At 39.2% G+C, this 15,204-nt stretch overlaps 3 protein-coding genes across 6 annotated transcripts; 1 reads left to right on the forward strand and 2 right to left on the reverse strand.

The window, feature by feature from the left end:
* Window positions 1-324: 324 nt before the first annotated feature.
* Window positions 325-4,343, reverse strand: LOC137731215 (protein IQ-DOMAIN 29). Of its 4 annotated transcripts, none has more exons than XM_068470318.2 (7): window positions 4,143-4,343; window positions 3,575-3,693; window positions 3,173-3,463; window positions 2,836-3,006; window positions 2,612-2,692; window positions 1,182-2,220; window positions 325-719 (listed from the first exon to the last, which is right to left on the reverse strand). In XM_068470318.2, exons 2-7 carry the CDS (start codon window positions 3,647-3,649, stop codon window positions 688-690), a joined length of 1,689 nt encoding a protein of 562 aa, XP_068326419.1. In that variant the 5' UTR covers window positions 3,650-3,693; window positions 4,143-4,343; the 3' UTR covers window positions 325-687. The 4 variants fall into 4 exon arrangements, with proteins under 4 accessions (XP_068326419.1, XP_068326418.1, XP_088543741.1 ...); XM_068470317.2 differs by having other exon boundaries at window positions 3,566-3,693; XM_088687615.1 differs by having other exon boundaries at window positions 1,133-2,220; window positions 4,143-4,282.
* A 3,320-nt stretch (window positions 4,344-7,663) lies between these two features.
* LOC137730934 (putative LRR receptor-like serine/threonine-protein kinase At1g14390) lies at window positions 7,664-11,288 on the forward strand. Its single transcript, XM_068469946.2, has 7 exons — window positions 7,664-9,584; window positions 9,674-9,807; window positions 9,928-10,171; window positions 10,255-10,448; window positions 10,546-10,604; window positions 10,682-10,790; window positions 10,971-11,288. Exons 1-7 carry the CDS (start codon window positions 8,360-8,362, stop codon window positions 11,202-11,204), a joined length of 2,199 nt encoding a protein of 732 aa, XP_068326047.2. The 5' UTR covers window positions 7,664-8,359; the 3' UTR covers window positions 11,205-11,288.
* A 233-nt stretch (window positions 11,289-11,521) lies between these two features.
* Window positions 11,522-14,958, reverse strand: LOC137730935 (ubiquitin-conjugating enzyme E2 2). The gene is made up of 6 exons (XM_068469947.2): window positions 14,688-14,958; window positions 13,866-13,999; window positions 13,730-13,755; window positions 13,539-13,628; window positions 12,828-12,916; window positions 11,522-12,034 (listed from the first exon to the last, which is right to left on the reverse strand). The coding sequence occupies exons 2-6, from the start codon at window positions 13,988-13,990 to the stop codon at window positions 11,906-11,908; spliced, it is 459 nt and encodes a 152-aa protein (XP_068326048.1). The 5' UTR covers window positions 13,991-13,999; window positions 14,688-14,958; the 3' UTR covers window positions 11,522-11,905.
* Between the last annotated feature and the right edge of the window lie 246 nt (window positions 14,959-15,204).

The raw sequence follows: 15,204 nt of genomic DNA on the forward strand, positions 1-15,204 counted from the left end.
GATACAGATTCAGGGAAGATCTTGTGGACAGCTGCAAACCCTTGCAAAGAAACTTCCCAGGCACCTGTGGCAGTCACTAATGGTTTGTTTTGGCTGGGTCTGTAGCGTCGAACGGTCCTGCATATGCCATGGATGCAAGCACTGCAGACGTAGAATACTGGTGCTACAATATACGGGGATATTTCGGCAAGCGAACGGTGCACATTCGTCCGGAGTGGGTGTTCAGTTGCCCTGGCCAGGTTTCACCCTTCTTGGACAGCCCGGACTAAACTGTTTGCTTTCTGCGTTGACAGTAATAAAATCATTGCAAAAAAGCAAATGAACTTTTGAATAACTAACAGCTGTAAATATCATAACTGCAAATTCGATCGGTAGCAAACTATCCAGTAGAAAACCCAAGTATTTAACAAGCAAAAGAGAATCATCGCTCGCTTTTGTACATAATTTGATGAGACAGAATATCACAAACATCAAACCTAAAATGTCTCCAAACTGTCAAATAACCCTAATGCTAAGTAAGAGAACAAACTTGATCGGCACATACAACACTGATCACTCAACACATCAATCTTGGTTTCAACAATAACTTAATCACAACAACAACGAAACCTGAAACTGCATATGAGTTGGTATTTTTCTCTTTCCCTGCCCTCGATACACTTCCATGGAACAATACCTAGTCCGAAGTCACCTCCTCCACTCTGGTTGGATCGCCTTATCTGAAATTGGCATTACCCACAATAAAGGACAATTAGAATGCATACCACATATTTCAACCCGATTCAAAGACACCAAGACAAATGATCAACAAGGAAACGGAAAAAAATTCAATACTCAAAAAGTAATAAGTCAGTGTACAATTTCAGCATAGCCTTCTCTGAGTCTAGAAGGAAAGTTGGTTGTGACAGCTTCGCCTAGATTAAGCATTCATGTTGAACTCAACGATAATATACATATAATACTGAGACCAAAAGGTCAAGTGCGCTGTGACAATATCCCAACTTTCACTAGAATGAGCACATGAATGCTTGAAAAGATATGATGCCTAACTCAAGTATATATGGACGGAAGCATTTGCAAGAGAGTAAATCAGACATGCAACTGAAATGCTTGAAAAGATAGGATGTCTAACTCAGTATGCATGGACTGCTTCAAGATATGATGTCTAATTCACAGCTTACCAAAACCATCCCTTGAAGACAATAAAGATCTGTCACTTCTGATTACTCCTTTTCCAGCTTGAAACAGTCCATGTGCCCGTGGGGAAGGAGAACTTAACTTAGTGTTGGTGGAAGTAGACAATGAATGCCGCCTGGTAATAACATTCTTCTCAACAATATCTTGGTCAAACCTGGGGGAGCCCTGTCCTCTCAGCCTAGCTTTTGCTGATGCAGTTGGTGCCATATAACTAGGGACTCTTGGTGTGTTATGAACCCCATTCTCCTGCTGTTCAAACTTCATAGGTGTGTTATGAACACCATTCTCCTGATGTTCAAACTTCATAGGTAGAGAAGCCCTTCTCTGGCTGGTTTTCGTATCCTCATTCCCGATAACATGATCCCTTGAGCTTGGCTCCTGATTTATTGCTTGAAATTCTTCACTTGTCCCATTGTTCTCCAATGGTTGCACGTCACCAGAAGGATGGTCATCTAACTTTTCCATGGGTGCATCTGCTGAAGGCAGCTCCACACTTCCTTCTAGATCAGACTGTTTTGACACAGCAACTGCCATATGTTCAATCTTCTTGGAAGTTTCACCAGTGCCTTGCTCCGAATCATCAGGAGCAGCAGAAACCAAACTCTTCACAGTACTGTGCTTTGGTCTCTCATCACCAACTAATGACCGATCAGAAACCACCTTCTTGGAATCAGAAGATTTTCTCACATTACTTTTAACCTTCGCAACTTCTGAAGGGCTAGAAACTTTCCTCAAATTGCGTTTAGTCTTTTCAGAATCAGGAGTGACATGTTTTGACCCATTTTCAACATTTGCACCGGACAGTCTCTGAACACTTCTTTTTGGTCTGGCCTTTTCAGTTTCTTTTGTTTGACCCTTTTCATGCTTCCTACGAGACCTTGAATCAGGGTTTTTCTTCGGTTGTACAACAGGTTCCCAAAAGCATGACCTGGTCCAGCGCTCAAGCCACACCCAGGATGAGTTAGGTTCCCCTGGACCGTACTCCAGACGTAGAGGAATTGAAGTACGCAATGAAGCCAAAATCTGAAAACAAAAATAATAATCAAATAAACTGTTTTCTTTTTCTGGCAATCAAATGCCGACTTTGGCCCAGCAGTAAAAGTGACAAAGAGGTACAGGCACAGATCTGTCATCATGTTCCCCTTTTTAAGATCACCACCTAAGGTCTTACTCAGTTCTGAAAACTGGTTTTTGGAGCCATAAGTTGCATGCCTCTCCTTATTACGTTTGGCAGAACATCATTACAAGTAATAAAAGCATATAAATACCAGAATATTCCCCCATACACCTAGGTGATAAAACAGTACTGGGCTTAAAGGAAATGCCCCCTGTGATACATTGTGCTGCTTTACAAACTTAAGCTAATTTCAGTATACATCTTATAATGATCCAAAGAATTGATAGTAAATCTTACCTTCTGAACAAAAACAATTTTGGACAGCCTCTCCACCTGTGAATATGCACTTACTCCAGATAAATTAAAACATGTAGCACCCTGATTCATGACAAAAAGAAAAATTATTGGTATATAAGTGGCAATAAATTGCGTGTTCAGTGGCAACAAAAGTTAGGAATGAAAGAATATACAGACAGGCTTTTGCTCTTGTTTGAAAAAGTAACCAGAAAGTACATACACACCTCAACCAAAACATCAGAATGTCTAGCAAGTTGACCACGAATCAGAGCCTGAAACTTAACAATCCCCTGGACACAGAATAATGTGGATACAGCTTGTCTTCTAACCAAGTAACCACGAATAAGTGCTTGCAGCCTCACGATTCCCTTAAGAGTCCGATATGCACGGCGAGCCTTCAAAGTTTAAAGATAATTAGTTTCCATCAGTAGTTGGAAGGTTGGTCAAAAAATATTCTCCACGTACTAATATCATCTCACAGAAGTACAACAGAAAATGTTTGGAAATATTATTAAGCATAATTTTTAAGCAAAAGCAGAACATCAATGGGGAAGAAAGTACCACATAGCCCCTGTAAGCGCTTTGCGCCTTTGTGGCAGCTTGCTCTTGCTTGATCGTCTCAAGATCTTCCTGAGAAGTCGAACTCAAGATAGCTTGCGCTCGGCCATCTTCCCTTGCAGATGACATTATAACCCCATCATTGGGCAATTTTTCAGCTACTGTGATCTCAGAACCCACTTCATTACTAGCAACAGCCTCAATCAGTGGTGGCGAAACCAATGTTGGTGATATCAGCGGAGCACTCACAGTTAACTCTGAAGAGAACAGTGACTCCCCTTTATTTGTAGATTTCTGTGAAACCAGAACAACATCATAAGTTACAAATTAGAACCTAATGACCCACAAGATGAAAGAAAATTAATAGATAGGTTCCAACGTGCATCTTAGTAATACCTCCCTTACTTTGGAAAAAGTAGACTTGGATGATTTCTTCCCAAGAAGCAAGTTCTTGATCCATTTCCCCGGGGTTTTTCCCATTGCAAAAAGTTAAACGCAGCCCACGATGCTTAATACGCAGAAACCTGCACGTACATACACAAATTGAGCCATGACAGTACCTAGCTACCAGCTGAACTTGTTGAAATTAACCAAAAACCTAATCGCAAAACCCATTTGAAAACAGAAAAAGTAGGGTTCTAAAACAAATGGTCTGCTCAGCTGAATATTATATGCGAACCAAAATTCAAACCCTAAAATTTAAATTTAAAAAAAAAAGGAAAAAAATCAAGTATATACAGAAATGCTGAAACAGAAATAACGAAAATAATCGAACAAAAAATTTATATGCGATAAATTGTAAGGTTGGAGAAGAAAATATGAACATGAAAATTTGGGGGAATAAAATTCAAAGCTAGTGAAAGATCGAGGCCGTTCGATCTAAGCATTTCCGGGAAATGCAGTGCTGAGAAACCCTAAAGCCTCTCGGCAGTACGGAACAAAGAAAAACGGGAGACGAAAATAAGAGGAGTACCATAAACTGGAGAAGGAGAAGACGAAGAGGGAGTAGTACGATGGCGTTTTGGGTCTGCTGCTCCACCGGCGACTGTGGGGTGAGCTCCCTCTGCTTTTTCACTGTTAATTTCACCTGAAGAACTTGCAAAATTAGAAACTGAAATTTAATAAGGTGACGACAAGAAATGGAAAAATATTCCCGCAACGAGGAGGGAACGACGACGTTTGTGGTGGGTTCGCTTTGTTTATATGGAATGTGGACCCCAGCCCAATTTTGGGTTGACCCAAAGAAGGAAAGCAGTTGGCCCAAATTTAGAGCCCAAGTTTTTGTTAAGATTGTGTTGCTGTGATTCGATTTTGCAATTGGATTTTGGATTACTGTTTGTTTTGTTTAACAATAGTATTTAATGATTGTTTGAAGATCACATCAATCTTTTAGTATGATTACTTGAAAGAAGGAATAGTTGTTGATGTTAAAGGTTCAGAGAGACGGTAGCGGTTTTCCATTAATAACACTGGTATTGTCCTTACTAACTCACTATTGCAATCGATATGTATAGGATTTGTACGCAAAAGATCTCGATTCAATTAGGAGTGAAAGCATGTGATATGAGTTGTGAGTTATTTCATGAGATGGACAATGTAAGACTTTTTACTTTGGTCTACACTTATTCATGTACTCTCACAAGGACCAAACATACTGAATTTGAGTACCATTGTACTTGATGTAGGTATAATTTTCAATACACTAGAGCATCTTTTATGAGAGTGGTCTAGCAAACTGACTATGATTATATTGGACAAATTGACCTAAAAAGAATGTTAGCGTTGATGCATGGGCACATGCACTGTTCTAAAAATTTCCGTCTATGTCCCGCCTAGACGCTAGGCGGCTGGCCACCGTCCCAATTAATGCCTAGGCATTTGATAATTAAGAAATAGCGCCTAGACCTGCTGAGACACCCGCCTAGGTTGCGACTCACTTAGACAAAAAATAGATAACTTTCATTTTGCATTTTATTTTTTTCAATAAATTGTAAGAGACTTGTTGAATACTTAAATGAGCATACATTATATGTTTGTTCCCCATGTTTTCATTACGTTCCAATACTTCATAATATATGTGTCATTCTATTTTGTAGTTTATGATGAAATTATATATATATATATATATATATATATATATATATATTAAGTATAAACAATGACTTATTTACATGAAATATAATGGATTTAGTTAAATCCACCTAGGCGCCCGCCTAATCGCCTAGACACTAGGCCCCAACTCGCTACCCAACTAGCGCCTAGCGTCTTTTCGAACCTTGGGCGCCTGATGATACATACTTTTGTGAGCGTCCACACACGGTTAATGTTAACACAAGTCTTCCAATAATTGCAATTTTGGGTTCTAATTCCTCATGCAACGTTTCTTAGTTTATCAATGCATAAGGCAACAAACAACCCATAATCTTTTACTTAATTAATGTATATGGAATATTAGGAATAATCCAACTTGATGGAATCTTTCACCCAAAAAAATCGAATAGAATAGCACCAAGATGTTAAACATTAACACAAAAATACTCATTAAATTCAAGAATATATTCCATCAAAATATTGAAGGGATGCGAACGAGTCGTCGTTTTGCAAATTGCAAGCGAAGCTTTCAGCTTTGCTTCCAATAGAAAGAACAAAACGCGTAAAACACAGATAAAAACAATTAGTGTCAGGCTGGCCGCATCCCACTGAATTATTAATCACTTGTAAACAACTGAAAAGAAAATGGATTCGGTGGAACTAATACCTAAATTAATCAAAGCATCCAATTCTTTCTCCCCCTGTGTCTTACTCGCACACACACACCGACACAGCCTCGCACAAAACGACATATAATGCAATTCAATCCTTATTTTCCATGGATTGAGATCTTCTTACTTCAGAGTTCACAAATTGAGTAATTCAGACCGTTCAAAAGAAAAATGGATATCTAAGTGTTAGAGAAAGAAATTGTGTATGAAGTAGGCCAATGAAATTAACTAATAAAAATCACAAAATTTAAATTAAATGGTTTAGATTGCTCGATTAGCAGACTCTGAAGCTTGAGATCTAAAGACGATGTCAATCCATTTTCTATTGACATGAACGCAGGAGGACGTTCTGTCATGTGAATCATAAATGCACAGATATTTTTAGCAAGTCATTTGCATCCACGGAAAGTGACCCAAGGTAGTCCTTTTCATGCACTAAATTCATTTCCCTGATTGAGAACTACAATACGGAAAGGGAGTGATCCGGATCTCATACACCAAATTCATCAAATTAATTAATCTGAATCCTTAAAATTTGATTTAGCGGCTACACAAACAGGGAGTCCCTTTAAAAGTTATAATAACTTTAGTCGTTAGATCAAATTTAAATGACTCAAATTAGATGATTAGGTGAATTTGATAGAAGGAATCTGAAGAGGACCTATTTCCTAGATTACCACTACCTTAGTGGTACTCACCGACTCCGTTTGTAAGTTAAAATCTCATATTCAAGTCATATCTCATATATTTGAACAAAAAAATAAAAAATAAAAACACTAATATCTTATATTTGGATTTTGAGGCAAAGTAAAATCTAAATTTGAGTTTCAATATCAATTTTAAGGACAAATTTTTCAGTTTGTCAAGAATACGTCCAGTACATCAAATTTTATAATCCAAGTAGTTTAGATACTTGAAAAAAAAAATTTACAACCACTTGTATTATGATACTTTGTGTGTCAGGGCATGTTTCTGACATACTGAAAAATTTATCAAGATTTGAGTCCAAGGTGGAGCCAATTTCAAATAGAAAAATATTGTTCAACCAAGAAAAAGGAGATTTGAGTTTTGAGTTCAATCATCCCCAGTGCACATAAACCAAATTATTAAAGCTCAAATATGATTTTTGAGTTCAACATTTACTCCTCCAATGAAAGACTAAAATCTTTCCTAAGATTTAAGTCTTTGCATTGTAGAAGAAAACCAAAATATATAAATCCACCTACCCTTTGAAACCCAAATACGAGAATATGAGTTTAAAATTTGAGTACTTGCATTAGAGATGCTCTTATTCATCATTCTCATAACGAATATCATACACTTCACTTTTAAAAAAATAAAAGTACAACCTAAAAATACCGTATAAGTGTTTTTAGAATAAATACACGTCATACGTATTTAGATTTTAGTAAAAAAAATTCAATGTGTTATTTGAGATTGTAATTTTGCGCAGCCGATTCTACTGTTCGTCGTAAACTGTCGAACATGTTTGGTGATGAATAATTTTACGTGAAAACAAAAAGGCCTCGTGATTTCATCATGGGAACTGGGAAGTAGAAAAAGGCTGGCTTTTCACGAACCCCACGTGGCCACGGCGCCCTAGTAGGTTTGCCATGATGTACGTGGTCAACATCCAGCCTTTGAATCAGAGCCATGTTGACCTAATTTATATCCCATTTCCGAACAAACACTGCAGAATGGTAGAAAGTGGAAACTCAAACTTTGAAAACCCAGTTTGCTGCTTAAAATAACAGTTCGCGTACCGCAGGATCGGGATCAGCTATGTTGAAGTGTCTACGCCATCTTGTTACTGGATCGCGTACTGTTTCGGAGATTGTTATTTTAGATAAAGATCAACTGGCACAGAATAGATTCACAATCACATAACGTTTCGTCCAATTATAATAAGTGACATTGTATTATTTAACTAATATTTAAAAACCATTTTGTGTAAGTCCTCATGCAGATGGGTTGGCTTGCATTGTCTCTTTGTTCTTGAACTTGACTGAATCCACTAGCACTGTCTGGTTCTTGCTTTGCTCCGCTTCAAATTCTGCAATTTCAGTCTTTTCAGATCTGTCATTCTCTCCACATTAGGTTTCCCAGTTCCCCTCCTTTCTGTTGAAATTCTAGTCCTTTTCCTTCATGATTTCATCACCCTCACCAATTTTAGTCTCTCACTTCCAACTGCAAAATCTTTTCTTGTCACCTTGCCTCACCAAACCAAGACCTTTCTGCTCCTTACCTGCTTCCTTCTTATTTTACCCACTCCTCATCACATTTCTGGAAAGTTCTTGAATATACCGAATTTAACGGTTGAATGTGCGCTGAAGAATCCAGCGGAGTTTACCGGATGAACCTGAGCCGCAGGGCAACTTGGACTAATTAGCTTTTCTGGGTTAATCTCGTTTTCTTCAAAAAAAAAAAAATGAACAACTTCTGGGTTCCTATCTGTTTCTTGCTTCTCACTCTATCCATCTCCTCTCAAATCTCAACCGCTCAGCTCAGTCCAAGCGAGGTTCGAATCCTCTTCCAAGTGCAAAAGCTTCTCGAATACCCCGAACCTCTTCAGGGATGGACGAACTGGACCAACTTCTGCTTCCTCCCTCCCTCCCCCTCCCTCCGGATCGTCTGCACAAACAACCGCCTAACCGAATTAACCGTCACCGGAAACAAAACCAAAACCTCCCCTCCAACACAGGTCACTCTGTCCAAGTCCTTCTCCATCGACTCCTTCTTCACCGTCCTCACCAAGCTCTCCAACCTCAAATCCCTCTCATTGGTCTCCCTCGGCCTGTGGGGCCCGCTGCCATCGAAGATCAACCGGTTGTGGTCGCTAGAAACGCTCAACCTCAGCTCGAACTCCATCTCCGGCGAGATACCGCCCTCCCTCAGCTCGATCAAGAATCTGACGAGCATAAATTTGGCTGACAATCTCCACAACGGAAGCGTTCCGGATCTCAGACCTCTAACATTTCTCCAAGAAATCAACCTCGGAAACAACAAACTGGGTCCTGGATTTCCCTCGTTGGGAGACAGTATTCAAATCATCGTTCTCAGAAACAACTCCATGAGATCTGATATTCCGGCAGGACTGAAGAATTTCGATCAGCTGACGAAACTGGACATCTCCTACAACAAATTTGTGGGTCCCGTCCCATCTTTCCTCCTCTCGCTGCCCTCCATCCAGTTCATCAATGTTTCCAAGAACAAGCTCAGTGGTGCCCTGTCATCCAACGCAACCTGCGGTAAAAACCTCATAGTTTTGGACATTTCCCAGAATTTTCTGATTGGGAAGCTGCCCACCTGCGTCGGATCGAACTCGAAGGCTTCGAACAGGACGGTTCTGGATTCGTGGAACTGTTTGTCGGGTGGGATCTCGAAGTACCAGCATCCGTATGCCTTTTGCCACAAGGAAGCTCTGGCCGTGAAGCCGCCGGTTGAAACTGCAGGGAAGAAGGAGGAGAACAGGATAAAGCTAGGTGTGTTGCTGGGTATGATTGGTGGCATTGTGGGTGTTGCTGGTGTTGTTGGGTTGCTGGTTTTGGTTATCATCAAAAGGGCAGGGAAGAGGGAGGCAGAGGATCTATTTGACAGATCCATGGCGGAGAAAACCTCTGTCAGAAGCTCCCCAAAGCATAATATTAATGCAAGTAAGTGGCTGACAAGTGAAAAAAAGTCTCTAACTTTATTGGCTGAAATTAAATCAAAAGGTGGTTAATATTTGGATTTGGGTTTTCAGGGCGTGTGCCGCAGATGATGAGGCTGCCAACACTCGGGCTCCCTCCTTATCGTGGTTTCACACTCGAAGAAATCGATGATGCAACGAACAACTTCGACGCTGCAAATTTGATGGCGGAAGGATCTCATGGACAGGTATTGCATTGAATTTGAACTGTACAATGTGGATGCACGTCGTTTATTTGATCAAAGAACGAACATTCTGCGCAGAGAATTTATGTTGAGACCTGATATTATTTTGTGCAACATTTACAGGTGTACAAAGGTTGGCTGAGAGATGGTTCACAGGTGCAAGTGAGATGTGTGAAGCTAAAGCAGAAGCAGTTGCCACAAAACTTGAACCAGAGCATGGAAGGCTTGTCAAAGATGAGGCATAGGCATTTGGTCAGCCTTATAGGACACTGCACTGTCACGTACCAGGACCATCCCACCGCATCTAGCACGGTATTTATTGTTCTCGAGAACATCACCAACGGATCGTTGATAGACCATCTCACTGGTAAAGAACAAACGTCCTGCACAGAGAAGAACTGTAATTTGATTAACTAAAACAGTTCTAACGTGCCCACTTTGGTTTTGTAGATTGGAGAAAGAAGGAATGGATGAAATGGCCGCAGAGAATGGCGGTTACCATTGGCATTGCGAGGGGAGTCCAGTTCTTGCACACCGGCGTGGCTCCCGGGATCTTTGGAAACAATTTGAAGATAGAGAACATATTGTTGGATGAGAGTGTTTCTGCCAAAATCAGTAACTACAATCTTCCGTTGCCATTTCAGGTAGGAATTTGCATAAAGAAAAGTAAACATGCTTGAAAGCTTTGAAAAGAAGGTGAAGAGTTTGTAGCCATTGACAATTGCATTCTCTAATTTGCAGGTTGGTTCAGAGGATCCTCTTAATGGACAAGGGATTAGCAGTAATTCCCATCTAAACAGGTAATTACTTTTCTTCATCTTCCTCTTGTTTTCTACTGCAGCATCTGAATTATCTTATGAGAGTGGTAAAAATGTAGCGGAGAAGCCGAGAAGGAGGATATTTACCAGCTGGGCATTATTCTGCTTCAAGTTCTTACTGGTAGATTGATTAAATCAGCTACTGAATTGGATGAGCTTAGAGTTCAGGTAAATCTTATAGAAAAGAGTTCTTCGCAAATAAGCCCCTCGAAACTTCATTTCGTAGTGTAAACCACTTAAAATATAGTTTCGGATTTGTTATTTCACCGATTGTTATTGCTGACATTATTAGTTGTCATGGGAACTAAACTAATGAGGGGTTTTTTTTTCTGTCTTTCTAATTAACAGTTAGAAAATGGCTTGATAGAAGGACCATCGACGCTACGAGAAATCATAGATTCATCGATGATGGGAAGTTTCGCGTACCAGTCACTGAAGACGGCAGTTGAAATCACAGTCAATTGTTTGTGCAGAGATCCAAGCAAACGTCCTTCGATAGATAATGTTCTTTGGAATTTGCAGTATTCGATTCAAGTTCAAGAGGGATGGACTAGCAGTGGAAACCTCAGCGCACAAATGTAGTAGTTCTTTCGTTAGATTTACAGTTTTACTTGTTACTTGTTAAGCAAGGTATATGAATAAATGAAAGGCTATACAATTCCCCTAGTGTTCCTTGTTTTGCTTTGTTTTTTTGGGACAAATATAGATGTTCGCTCAGCCACCAACAAAGTTCAAACTCATGTCATTATGCAAAAACTCAACCGTAACAACCACGAACATGAATTGATGGTACAAAACATACCCCGTGTTGGTCACGTGACAGATGATGTGACAGGCAAACGCATACAACGGTTGCATATCAATTTCGTTCAGTCCTTGCCCCAAACTACACAATATCATAAAACAAAATTAAATGCAGTTTTAGATGGAAGAAAACTGCAGGGCAGTTGGTCCGACATACTAGATATACGAGGCCTAAACGCCACTGAATAAAAAGACCAAGCAAAATATTTCACAATACCCGAAGGGATGTGCTATCCACACTAACGTATTTTACTTCTCACACATCCTTTGATAATTTCTATCCGTTGATCTTTTTCAATTCATCCGATCCGACAGTCAAAAATTAAAAAGGTATGTGAGCAATAAAATGAGATGTGTGGATATCACACCCTACCCGAAAGTTGGTCCTTCACAACACAAATGGTTTTCAAGTTTCAAAGTTATTTAAACATTGGCTGATTCAACTGATTTTCAAAAGCTCTCCATCAGGAGTTAGCTTGTTAATCGGCAGTCCAACTCTGCTCAACAATCTCGCGGACTCTCCTATTGTATTCACGCTTGTTCTCGCTAAACATCCGTGCAGCTTCTGAATTTGCTGGAGAGTTTGGGTTTGGATCACACAGCAAAGACTGCAATAAGAAAAAAAAATATCTTAGGGCCCAAGTCATGACATGACATCTGCATAAAAACGCCATTAAAACAGAGGGAACTCTCTCTCCACAATCTTATATTTCATTTATCAATGTTGATTTAAAGCAATATATCCACATAAACATATGAATGAGTGTGCGCGAGTGTGTGGATGTATGAGAGAAAGTAAAGTTCGATAGTTGCGTTGTTTAAAAGAGTATAGTCAGATTGTTTTGTGTTAAAAACAATTCCCATGCATATAGTTATGGTAATAACAATGGGAAAATGGAAACGTGGTTAGATACATGAAGCGGTAACCAAGATTTGAGAGAGGTGCAATAAGAAGCGCTTGCTTATCTACATGGTTTTAGGATTCTTGTTCTTTGAAATGAGAGATGAAACAGACATGGACACACATGAAAATTTCTTCAAGAGAAGTAATAGCCATAATTAGGTGTGAAGGTGCAGCTGAACGCATTGGTAAGATGGTTGAAATAAAACAGAGAAGACAGGATATTTTCTGAGGAAGAACACAATCAGTACAACCAATGCTTCCTTGCTCTTGTAGAGCTCAAATAGATGCTACAAAATTTAGTTTCGGATTGGAATAAACAAGATGGAGCAATTAGATTTACAAAGATCAAAATAGTGCAACGTAAAAGACAGCAACTTATCCCTTCATATATGGTGTCTGGCCACTTACAGACATAGCCCATGACACACTCAAACAATAGTGTCAATAAATCAAAGCACTAGAAGTAACCAAGCAATGAATAGAACATAGCCAAATACCTGAATAGAGGTAAGTATAGCTGCTACATCATAGATAGGGCTCCACTGATTCTGTAGGATGTCCAAACAAATGCTTCCATCCGCATAAACTGAAAAGGGGCAAAACAGACAGAACTTAAGACTTGAAACAGCAGAAATATATCCAACTAATTGCATTCCGGTTAACTTGTTAAAATATGTATATTTGCAAATATGAGTGAACAACCAAAGCAACAAGCTGTGAGGGTGAAAACGATCAGTGATTCAATCTCAATTCACAAATGTTTGCGTACATAAAAACAAATTCCAAATAATTCCATTTCCTCAGATCCTTTTTCACCCATGAGAAGCTAGTTTGGCTAAGTAAATGGGTGTACAATGATTAAAAAGAAATGATGAAAGACTGTCTTTCCTAAAAAAAGGTAATGACAGGATATGCCGCATAAGAAGACTAAATTTTGATAAAAGCACAATACCAGAGAAGAAATTGTACCATGATTACATGTGCACAAACCCAGATATTCCTCCTAGGTATTAGGTGGGTTCTCATTCACAAAATCCAAGAGGAAAACTGAGATAATAGACAACTCCAAGCACAGTAAACTCCTCTACTAATTTAAGAACCATTGAAAATAACAATTTTTACAGTTTGTATGTGCATACAAATGTACCAACTCAAGTAAAAACGTAACATGTGCATGCATGTATGTATGTGCAGTTGTTTGAACTTACTATTTGGATGAAACATTCGAGAAACGAAACGCACTGTTGGTGGCTTATTTGGATAGTCCTCTGTGAATTGGAGTGTCAACTTAAACGTACCTGGGAAACACAAATATATAATTAAAGATGTAGCTTAAAAGTTACAAATGGAAGATAAGAAATCGAAGTACAACATGATATGAGTTCTTCTTGGTTTTTACCTCCATCCCATGGGGTGTCATCAGGCCTGTAGTTCAAAAAAATGAAGTGCATAAATAAAATTGTACGGGATCTCAAGAAAAACAGTCTAAATAAACTGAACTATGCAACAAACCACAATCTCCATCCAAGACGTACCCAAATATAACAGCATTCCAAAGCATAATATTGTTGTCTTGAGGAGCACCACTTATACCCGCAGGGGGATCCTGCTGCAACCTCTTGAAATCCCTCATCAGTCTCTTCCTTGCAGGAGTCGACATCCTCACCGCCTATACATTTCGCCAACCAAAAAATAACACTCAGTCCCAGTCAAATCCTTTTCCAAACATTTGTGTGCCCATATAAAAAAACGCAGGCATCATTGAGAGCAAGATATCAATTCATAACTTGCATCAACGGAGAATTGCAGAAAGTGCCAACCAAGCAATATGTGTAGCCATTCGAGCAACATAACTCAGGTTAAACAAAACTCACCTAAAGATTAAACCTATAAATGAACACAAATTCAAAGACTTGAATCCGAAAAGCTCAACTAACCTCTAAAATCCTAAAATATATTTGATTCCTAGACCTAATTGACTGAATTTTGATGCAGCTGAGCTCAAATAAAGTCTAAATCCAACGTAACTGGATCAAATTGCACAGAAAATCTTAGTCAACTGGTTGCTACCGCACAAGTTCGACCTATCAACAAATATAAAAACCCCAAACATGCATGATCAAAATCCGAGATCCATATCCCAATCATCTAATTGCGTCAGCTAAAGTTATTTACGATAAAAAATGAAAGCAAACAAAAATTTAGGGTTTATTTTCTTGTAGTACAAATTACAATTAAGAAATTAGATCTTCCACGAAATCAAATTCCAAACAGACTACAAAATGGGAGAAAATTTCCATTACTGCATCTGTGATACGAAAAGAGGAAAAAAAATAAGCCCAGAAATTAAGAAAAACCTGCTAGCCGACGGCGAGAGAATTTGATTCTAAGAGACAGATGTCCAGAGCCTCGGGAACGGAAGGGAAGGTTTGGCAGCTCAGGAACTTTCCCGCGAAACAAACAGATGGACGTGTAGATAGAGAAACGGCGTCAGAGGAGGATTTCCGCGGTGGCCGGGGGACGGAGGGGAGAGAGAGAGGGAGAGAGAGAGTTTTTAGGTTTAAAGTGCTTTAAGTTGGGAATGATTTGGTTTGTTTTTATATTTAGAGGCAAAAGATACTGGAACTCTCTCTCTCTCTCTCTCTCTCTTCTTTTGTACTGGCGCTCTTTGCCAACTAGCAAGATGCATCATGACAATGGGGTGTCATCACCCATCGTCATATCAACTTCATGCATAGTGTTGGAAGGATTTTTCTGTGTTCTCTCGAATAAATATAATTATTTAAATGCATAAAAAAAAATTATAACTACTTGTATCATGATACTTATGTATTGGACCGTGTTGACACACATTGAAAAATTTCTCATATTGTT

Source organism: Pyrus communis, chromosome 16 (assembly GCF_041283825.1).
Source record: "Pyrus communis isolate YQ-2024b chromosome 16, ASM4128382v1, whole genome shotgun sequence".
NCBI lineage: Eukaryota > Viridiplantae > Streptophyta > Magnoliopsida > Rosales > Rosaceae > Pyrus > Pyrus communis.